Raw genomic sequence first — 10,335 nt, 5'->3', positions numbered from 1 at the left:
GATAGAGGGTGCTATGACAACTCGTCAAAATCACGCGGAGCAACCAACCTTCTCGGAAGCTGCGAGGTGTCTATTTATAGTCGGAGCAATCCTGAGGGGGAAATGGCCATTTAGGACACGACGTCTAGCCAATGGTCAACGGACACGTATCTAACGGTTTGATTTCAAACGCATCCAACAACTTTACTTGAGGAACAAGTAAAGCCGACTCCTCGGTTAGAGCATTTCTCTCGTAGCCCAGAAGATCATCGCCTCTGGCTGACAAGTAAATGTCTTGGAACACAAAAAGATTTTTCTCACATCTCACTTAGGATATGTTTCGGTTAAGCATCAAAGAAACATAAGTTTCGAAACACTACGACACCTCTTAATAGTACGGTGGTCATGGGACTCAAATAAGAGAAAAATAACTACAAAAGAAAATGCTACATCTTTCTTCATCCTCTTTATTCTCCACTGCAGTCAATCGTCTTGGACCGAACTCTATATCAATTGCTTTACATCAGCAGTTTTTAGGGGTCACTTTCGTCACGCAATATCTTCGATAGCAGTCTTCTCAATTGGCTTAGAATTCTTCTCAGCCGCACAAAAAATAATCTTTTGAGTTTATATGAAACTCCTAAGAACTCCAGGGACCTAATCTACGGGTGTGCGCTACCAAACACATTAGTCCTTCATTGTTCCTGTCCAACAATCTTCAAAACTTTTAGGACACTTAATTGCACCAACACTTGTCTTACGTTAAACATAAAAAACTTTGACTACGTATTTATTTGAATATTTAGATTATAAACTTAATTTTTTATGCATAGATTGTTGTATAGGAGTATTTTTGAATTTTATAGGGGAACAAATACTGCAATATAAACTGTGAACCAACTTATGATTGGATGATTAGGAGGACAGTGACATCCGCAACCTAACAGAGTTTAAGTCATAGCCTCGACGTTGGTGCTCACATTCTTCTGGATTTATTCTAGGACTTTCGGCGACGTGCGTTCAGTGAAAGGAGACGTTCTCGTCGACTGCGAAGGCGTATGTGACATCAATCTCAAAATGACGTGCCAGCTCAGTTTCTCGGATATGCTCGGGTAGGATGTCTGTGCGTACTTGCATTCATACGAGTGAGTGTATATGCGTATGTATGAGCATCGTACTACGTTCGAAAATAAACTACAATATAAACTACATAAACTATGTTTTTTTGCGAGATACCTAAACTATGGTTAATATTACATCTACTCGGCGCCTTATAAATACTAAGGACCCAATTAACTTTCTAAAGGATACAGGGGCATTTTTTCCAACTAAAGAAAAAGGGATACAGGGGCATTTATTTTTTGAGATCAGGATAGGACCAAATTAATAATTTTCTAACTTGACACAGCATTTTCCAGAAATACATAAAAGGAAAGCAATAGAAATAGATGGATACGTATCCGTGGCTGGACGCAATTAACATCGCAGGCAAGGCAGCGGTACTCTGGACTCCGGGAGGTAGGAGGCGGTGAGATCCGGGGGCACACCTTTCTAGTCGAGACGACGAAAAGAAGAGACCTCCCCACATAAATCTCACCTCTCTCCTTCCCCTCGCTCCAGATCTCTCCGCACCCGGCAGATCCGACCACCCGGCGCGCTGCCACGTCGTCATCATCGGCAGCCATGATCTCCTCGAGCAAGCTGAAGTCCGTCGACTTCTACAGGTATCATTCGCTTCCCTTCCGATCTCCAGATTAGCGGCGGGATTCGGTGAATGTGGGGTTTGGTTCAGTCGGATTACTGTCTGTATTCGGGGGATTGGCTACGAATTGATGTATTTAGTTCGAGCTTGGGTACTCGCCAGTAATGATTTACGTCTGTTTCTGGAGAACTGCACCGTAGATGATATATGTTCGAACGTGGTAATACCGAAAATGCAAAATTGACAGTATGCTGTAATGGTGGTCGGTGGGGGACCTTTTTGCTGGCATTGTGCAGGTGCTGTTTTTGAGTTTCTACTGAAGTGGTAACGTATTGAGATATATTTTTTTGTTTTGGCTGTCTGCAGGAAAATTCCTAGGGATTTGACGGAGGCATCACTATCTGGTGCTGGATTATCCATATTTGCAGCACTGGCAATGGTGTTTTTGTTTGGAATGGTTTGTTTCCAGTTTCTGTTCTGTTATCAACTGTACTGTACTTCTTGTATCGCGGAAGTCGTGGCTGGAGTGGAAACTTATGAGGTTGCTCAAGCAAGGCGGTAGCCCTTTCTGCCAATGTCGAGGTAGCCAAGAGTGTAGGGTGGTGTAGCCGTGGTCGAGGTAGCCGTGCAAGGGACGCCATGGTCGATGTTGAGTCGGGGTGGCCGGTGTCGAGGTAGTCGCCGTGGCCCGGGAAGAAGAGCGGCAGCGGCGGCTAGGTTAGGAGCGTGGCGACGGTGCTCGAAGTAGGCGAGGAAGAACCTGACAACGTGACGAAGACCGTCCGCGCGCCTAGGAAGGTGGCGCGGCGCATACCACACAGAAGTTGACGCGCGTGGACAGCGAAGTGGACCGCGTGCCGCAGCGCTACGACCCGAAGGGGCGACGCAGCGGCAGTGCGCGGGTCGGGGCGACGGCGGGCAGGGAAGACCTCAGGGTGATGGGCTACGCAGCGGCAACGTGAGGGTCGGTGTAGCCACGGGGACGGCCTGGAGCGGACGGCCTCGGGGCAGTGGTGGACCGCGGGCCGCGGTACTATGGCCCGAAGGGGCGACGCAGCGGCAGCGCGCGGGTCGATGCAACCGTGGGAACGGCCTTGGGACGGCGACGTGGACAGCGTGCCACGGCACTATGGCCCGAAAGGGCGACGCAGCGGTGGCGCGGGTTGGTGCAGCCACGGGGAAAACCACGGGGCGGCGCGCTGTTTCCTAATAATCACGATACTCAACACCTTTGTTTAAGTGATTAATTGGTCTGCTACTATTCGGTTTGCTGTAGTACTTAATTGCTACACCATTTCAAGTTATGTAGTCCAAAATAACCCTTTCAAATGAACTTTTATTTATTTATCATCAGAGCATCAACATGGTGCCATAGATTATGAGCAACTATGATCATGGGAACTTGAAGCTAGGCAGTGTGATGACATCACATGGTGTACTAGTTACTCTGGAACCAATGCATCCCTTGGGTCCTCATTGGTTAATCATTGCAATTTCTGCACTTGCTAGCAATTTTGAATAATGTTTACATGATCTTGTATTCTTGATCTTTAAATTTATATTGCAATATATGATGAGGTTACTTTCATCTAAAGCTGTTAAATTGTTGTTGCAGGAGCTGAGTAGTTACTTAGCAGTCAATACCACCACATCTGTAATTGTTGACAGGAGTTCAGATGGGGAGTTCTTACGGATAGATTTTAACTTGAGGTGAATTTGGTAGCATTTCGCGAGCATTATTGAATACATAGTTTAAACCTGAACCTTTGTGTTTCATCAATAATTCTTCTTTCTGTTGCCCTTTGTTTTGCGGACACTTCATGGAATTTGTCTTCCACCTAATGCATGTCTGCTCTTCTAAAACTAATGACTTGCTATTGTTATTTACCTGTTACCAGTGCGCAGTTTATATATGCAGCACAAGACATGTCACTGCGTGTTTCTTGATGTTTTTACTCTTCTCTGAATCCTGTCAAGAAGCATCTGATGTGTACTTAGGTTAATAGTCTTGCCGTCAACTAGTTTTCCAAATCCAACCATTTTAATTTTGTTCATAGCATAATAGGTTTATGGCATCCATTATTATCTTTTTTCCTCCTAGTCTACATATGCATCTGAGATCTATTATTGGAACTGGTGCTCCATGTTTTTGGGAAAAATTCAAGCACTAGCCAGATTTTCATTTGTTCGTTTGCACACCATATTTCATAGTAAGTGGTATACACTAGCCTAGCCGTCTGTTTGGATTTCAGATTGATATTTTTTGTTTTTGATGGGATGACTATGTTAATAATGATAGGCAGCACAGCCTTATTATTCCCTTGATTGTTCACTATGTGGCTTTTGCATTTTGCAGCTTTCCTGCGCTTTCATGTGAATTTGCATCAGTTGATGTCAGTGATGTGCTGGGAACAGTAAGATTCAATCTCTTCCTACAGTGCTTTATATGCTCTCTTCTAGTTCCGATAATGCAACATTATGTAAAATGTGTCTTCCTTTTTGTATGAATAACCTAAAATGGGGAAACAGAATCAGGTCTTATGCTTTCCGTAATCATTTTGTTGAGTACCTTATTACGTTGCTTGTTGAAAATCATTTTACACTAGATTTATGTGTTGGAAAATTTCATCTTCATGCGGTGTACTTTAAAACTCCTGGTTATGAAAATCATCGCAACTAACCCTCTCGCAACAGAATTCACATAATTTTAGGCCTATGTAGCAGCTAAGTATGCCAATTTGCCACCAGTCAGATAAAAAAAGCTCCCAAGACGATAGAAGGCCCAACATGTGAACCAAACACTTGCCCAGACAGAAATCCGGGAAAACTAAATTATAGTACTCCCTCCGATCCAAAGTAAGTGTCGCATCGTAGGGAGTATCTTTTTTTGGCTTCCTCCTACAACCATCTCTCTCTCTCTCTCTCTCTCTCTCTCTCCCTCTCCCTCTCTCCCTCTCCCTCTCCCTCTCCCTCTCCCTCTCCCTCTCCAACCAGACCAAGCCTCAATGAGACTTTTGACTGCCTTCCTCCTCATTGCTGGCGCCAAGTTGCTAACCCGTCTGCTTCCAAAAGGAAGACCGTGAAAATTACTCTCCCTGCGGAAGAGAGTTTAGGGACCAGAATGGGTATTTCCCTTAAATGTAAGCTACATATGTTTTTTACACCATCCTTGAAATCATGAAATAGGTCAGTGCATCCAGTTTTTTGATGTTACTTTTGTGTCAAAAAGTAGGGGGACCTATGTGAACTATGTTTTGTACATATGGAATAACTTCCTATTTTCTTCTTCTTGCTTTCCATAGCACGCGTTTTTTTTCTTATACTAGTTTAACCTTAGTTTCCTGTTCAAAACATATGCAGAACAGACTAAACATAACGAAAACTGTTCGCAAGTTTTCAATTGATCGGAATTTAGTACCTACTGGATCTGAGTTCCATGCTGGACCTATACCCACTGTCAACAAACACGGAGATGATGTTGAAGAATACCATGGTGATGGTTCAGTTGCCTTGTCCTCTCGCAATTTTGATAGCTATTCTCACCAGTAAGTATTCAAGTATCTTGTGTAATAGTGAAACCTATTGTCAAAGATATTTTACGCACCAGCATCTAACTGCTAGACATTCATGTGGATATTTAATTATTTAATTTATACTCCTTGTTTCTCTATAGGCTATAAGTTCTAATTACTTTCGCCAGGTTCAGTGTTGTATGCCAATTATATTCTGTTCTTGATTTTTATTTAGCATTTAGCTCTGTCCTATTCTTTGCCGGAGTTCCCTTATTGTTGAGGTTGATATTTATCATAAATTATATATATTCCTTTCCAGGTACCCTGTTTTGGTTGTCAACTTTTATGCCCCCTGGTGTTATTGGAGCAATCGTCTGGTTAGATTTTTTTTCTTTGTGTTCCCTTTCACTTAGTGTATATGGAGAAGTTAAAATGGTTCTGATCAATCAATAATCCTTCAGAAACCTTCATGGGAAAAGGCTGCGCAAATAATAAGGGAGAGGTATATGCTTTTGCTCTTTTTTGTCCCGAACGTGGCTTGGGGATTCATGATTTTATGCTTTAGATTACCATCCTGATTTTATTTGTTATATTCAGATATGACCCTGAAATGGATGGCAGAATTCTTCTCGGGAAAGTTGACTGCACTGAGGAAGTTGAACTGTGTAAGAGGTATGTACTAATTAATTATCAAATTAGAGATCGATAAACGAATAAGTGGGGTTGATTATATACTTTTAATTCAATGCGTTTTCTCTTTCGTCCAAAATTGAACTTTCTTCTTATTTTAACCTTTCTATTTATGTATTAATAGACTGACATCACATGAATATGCTACTCTCTCTGTAAAGAAATATAGGAGTGTTAAACACTTATATTGTTGTAATAGACTGACATCACATGAATCCAAAATCCTCGTTTGTCTTCTACCATGAGATTTGATTAATTTTGTTGTAAATATCTGTTGAAGTTATATGATGATCCCACGGTCTTGTCATGATTTAGTGTGTCCTTGCATGCTGCTCTTGCGGGTGCTATTCCTTCCTTCTGGAACTATTTGATTAAGAATGAGTTTGAAGCACCCGCAAAAAAAGAAAAAGAAAAAAGAATGAGCTTGAAGCATTTCCCTATCTTCCATATTGCATACTGAATAAACAGTGGCAGGATTGTCTATTTTCATTCCCATTGGCTTTCTGTTTGGCACCAGTAAAGTAACTAAAATATTTCAGTTCTGCATATTTAGCGACCCCCCCCCCCCCCCCCTTCCCCACCCCAACCCTGTCTCCTAGTTTCACATATTGGCATTCGTATGCTTCTTAGTCAAAATGCTGATATGATATATCTTCATCTCTTTATTTTATTAAATGCAGGCACCATATACAAGGTTACCCATCAATTCGCATTTTTCATAAAGGGAGTGATATGAAGTAAGCACAGTAAACCTTACATTATATCATACTGAAACTGTAAACCTCATTCTGCCAATGCTTCCCGTTAATTTTGCCCTCAAGGTCAGTAAATAACCAAATCAACTTCTGTACAGGGAGAATCAGGGTCACCATGATCATGACTCATACTATGGGGAACGTGATACCGAAAGTTTAGTCGCGGTATGTTATGAATCACATGGTTTCCAATTGTTGTTCTTCTTATGTCAGTACGATCGTATCACACTGGTTATCTTTACTGCCGCACAATATCCTAAACCTTAGCCTACCCGAGAAATTGTAATGAACTTCTTGAGGGTGAACTAAAGGCTAATTCTTTGCTTGTTAATATATGGTATTTATGGTCTCATAGGCTGTTCTGTACTGGATTCTTGATATAAGTTTTGAATCTTAGGCAATGGAAACATATGTTGCAAATATTCCAAAAGAGGCCCATGTGCTTGCTTTGGAAGACAAGTCCAACAAGACTGTTGATCCTGCAAAGCGTCCTGCTCCAATGACCGGTGGCTGCAGAATAGAAGGTTTTGTGCGGGTCAAAAAGGTAAATGAACTTCTGAGCTAACATTCATACTGCTAGCTTCTGTAGTGTTGGCGAGGTAAGCGCCTGTAGTACTAATACTTGCTGCATGGAGAAAGGATTCTTTTTTGGGATGTTTGATTACTTTCTTCTCTTCACCAGGTTCCTGGCAGTGTTGTAATATCAGCTCGATCTGGTTCACACTCGTTTGATCCATCTCAGATAAATGTTTCCCACTACGTCACAACATTCTCATTTGGCAAAAGGCTCTCATCAAAGATGTTCAATGAACTGAAAAGACTATTTCCCTATGTTGGCGGACACCATGATAGATTAGCTGGTCAGTCTTACATCGTTAAGCATGGTGATGTCAATGCAAATGTTACTGTAAGTCCCTAAAATTTGCCTACTTCTCTTTTGAAGTTTGCAATGCATGTAAGTTTTTTTCCATTGTTTATTAGGAAATAACATGGCATTTGTTTAAACTATGTCATTCTAGATTGAGCATTACCTACAAATTGTAAAGACTGAGCTGGTTACGCTGAGATACGCAAAGGAGTTGAAAGTGCTTGAAGAATATGAATACACAGCACACAGCAGCTTGGTGCACAGCTTCTATGTCCCTGTTGTGAAATTCCATTTTGAGCCTTCTCCCATGCAGGTAGGTATCTAGGTATTTTATATACTTGTTACTCGGTTTACTAACATATCGAACAGTCCATCTAAACTGATTCTCATTTATCATCAGGTCCTGGTGACTGAACTTCCAAAATCGTTCTCCCACTTCATCACAAACGTCTGTGCTATTATTGGTGGAGTTTTCACGGTGGGAACATCTCCTTGTTTATATTTTCATACTTCCTAGAGCATCGAGTATACATGGCTGATGTTTGAACCTGTGAATTCTAGGTGGCCGGCATACTTGACTCCATCTTGCACAACACGCTAAGGTTGGTGAAGAAGGTTGAGCTAGGGAAGGACATTTGAACGATAGTAGATCCTCAGAAGCGCTCGATTCCTTGCGGTTGCCCTAGTTAGTAATTATTTTTGTACTGTTAGCAATTCTTAATCTATTAATTAACATATACAGCGGGAGGGGGTTGGTTTGAATGATGTGGTCATGATATAACTGGGTACTTCACTGTTCCGCTAAGTAAATGGGAATAAAGAGACGCTGGATCCTTATAGCTTTATCCTGATCTTGTGACCAGTCCAATTCCAATTTCAGCTCTAGAAAGCTTAAAATATCGCTGTAATGTGCTGGCGTTGCATGTGATTTTCTTGTACTCGTTCGGATGTCTGAAATTCTCTGTATCGGTACCAGTCTCTAGTTATTCACTGCATGGCCGGAACTTGAAAAATGTTCCAATATGGTCCTCGAATACGGAAACACATAACACGTATGGTCCTGCATACAGCACTGTACTCTGTCGCTGTGGTGTTTGACATGTACATCCTCGCCTGTTTGATGCACTCCCCTTCGTTTTTTTAATCCCGTCGCACCCTAAGGGCTCATTTGGTAACCGCGGATCCCCCAGGGATCCTGGCCCATTCCCTGGGTGGGAAGCCCGCGCGGAAGATATGACCCGGGCCAATATTTCTGGACATTTGGACGCTCGGAGCCAGAGTTTTCTTCGGCCCGAGCCGCATGATTTCCCCGGGATAGCGCCCCCGCCTCGCGACATCGGGAGAGAATCCCCCGTCTCGCTCGCTCGCGGCGCCTGTCTCTGACCTGCTGATGCGAGGTCGCCGCCTCCCTACATTGCCATGCCTCTCCTTTCCTCCTCAATCTCCACCTGCACCATGTACTCACACCTCCGCCTCCATCCTCACCGGCGGCCGCCGCTGCAAACGTACCTACCAGTAGGTGGAGTTCTCTCCTGCCCACAAGCTGCCGACGATGATGACTGGTGGTGCCGTGGTGGTGATGGCCATGAAGACGGGGATGCAGGTCCAAAGGGGGCTCACCGAGAACAAGATCTGGAAAAGAGTTTGGGGATGCGTTCCTCTGATTTGCCACTACTATTCCCATCTTCCCCAAAGGGTCATGTGAATTTTCCACGGGATTTTAGTTTTGCCAGGAGTAATCAACCCTGGCCGCCCTTTCCCTGGAAATATGCACCCTCGCAACCAAATAAGGCCTTCGTCTTCCTGTTTGGCGGTTTGAAGAGGCCGAATCATTTTGGAGGCAGCAATATCCTGAAATTCCCAGGCAGATCCGACCATGTGCTCCCCCCGCGCGCGTGGGGAGTGAATTCGTTGGAGGCAGGGTATCCCCGCGCGCGCATGGGGAGTGAATTCGTTGGAGGCAGGGTATCATGGTCGCATGTTGCTGGTGACCATCGTCGGAGACCGCACCGATGAGCTGCCGCCCTGCTCGACGTCCTAGAGGACATTACTTGTCAGGCCGTCGCATGTTGCTGGTGACCATCGTCGGAGACCGCACCGATGAGCTGCCGCCCTGCTCGACGTCCTAGAGGAAATTACTTGTCAGGCCGTCGCATGTTGCTGGTGACCATCGTCGGAGACCGCACCGATGAGCTGCCGCCCTGCTCGACGTCCTAGAGGAAATTACTTGTCAGGCCGTCGCATGTTGCTGGTGACCATCGTCGGAGACCGCACCGATGAGCTGCCGCCCTGCTCGACGTTCTAGAGGAAATTACTTGTCAGGCCGTCGCATGAGGTGGCCACCCTACCGCATGATTTGTGGCTCACCTTCACCGACGGTGCGTTGTGCACACGCGCCATGGAGTCATTGATGCAAGTGTGGTCACTGGCTTGTGGATCCAGTTCTGCCGTTGGTACCATGCAGGCTCGACTACAAGACCAAGGTGAGCTTGGAAGGGCTACCCAACGAGGCGAGAGAGCCGGAGGCAGCCAACGGCGTCCTCAGCTAGCTCGCCAGCGAGCTTATCTACATCATGTCGTCAGAGGACAAGCGTGAGTTGGTGATGGAGGCGTGGCTCCACGATCCGTCTAAAGTCCCCAATTAGGTTCCGAAATTGGAGGTCCTCGAGCCTAAGGTGCCGAGCTGCCGTCCTCCAATGATAAGTGTGAGTCACTACCCACTCCAGCGTCATCGACATCGAGGACCCACCCTCCTACACAACACACAGTCATCGTCCCGCCAATGTCCGGAAATTTGCCGGACATACCTCCCTTCTGAAGGCAAGTGTC

At 44.5% G+C, this 10,335-nt stretch overlaps 1 protein-coding gene across 2 annotated transcripts; it reads left to right on the top strand.

The window, feature by feature from the left end:
* The first annotated feature begins 1,422 nt into the window (after positions 1-1,422).
* Positions 1,423-8,351, top strand: LOC125536815 (protein disulfide isomerase-like 5-4). 2 transcript variants are annotated; one of them, XM_048700086.2, is made up of 16 exons: positions 1,423-1,507; positions 1,600-1,703; positions 2,048-2,138; positions 3,297-3,391; positions 4,038-4,095; positions 5,042-5,226; positions 5,513-5,570; positions 5,655-5,695; positions 5,791-5,865; positions 6,564-6,620; positions 6,737-6,803; positions 7,036-7,182; positions 7,321-7,545; positions 7,658-7,819; positions 7,907-7,984; positions 8,068-8,351. In XM_048700086.2, the coding sequence occupies exons 2-16, from the start codon at positions 1,663-1,665 to the stop codon at positions 8,143-8,145; spliced, it is 1,458 nt and encodes a 485-aa protein (XP_048556043.1). In that variant the 5' UTR covers positions 1,423-1,507; positions 1,600-1,662; the 3' UTR covers positions 8,146-8,351. The 2 variants fall into 2 exon arrangements, with proteins under 2 accessions (XP_048556043.1, XP_048556044.1); XM_048700087.1 differs by having other exon boundaries at positions 1,479-1,497.
* The last annotated feature ends 1,984 nt before the right edge of the window (positions 8,352-10,335 follow it).

Source organism: Triticum urartu, chromosome 2A (genome assembly GCF_056163025.1).
Source record: "Triticum urartu cultivar PI428250 chromosome 2A, HENAU_Tu73, whole genome shotgun sequence".
Lineage (NCBI taxonomy): Eukaryota > Viridiplantae > Streptophyta > Magnoliopsida > Poales > Poaceae > Triticum > Triticum urartu.
Note: the sequence above shows the minus strand (reverse complement) of the source record. Positions and strands in the feature narration are given on the sequence as shown.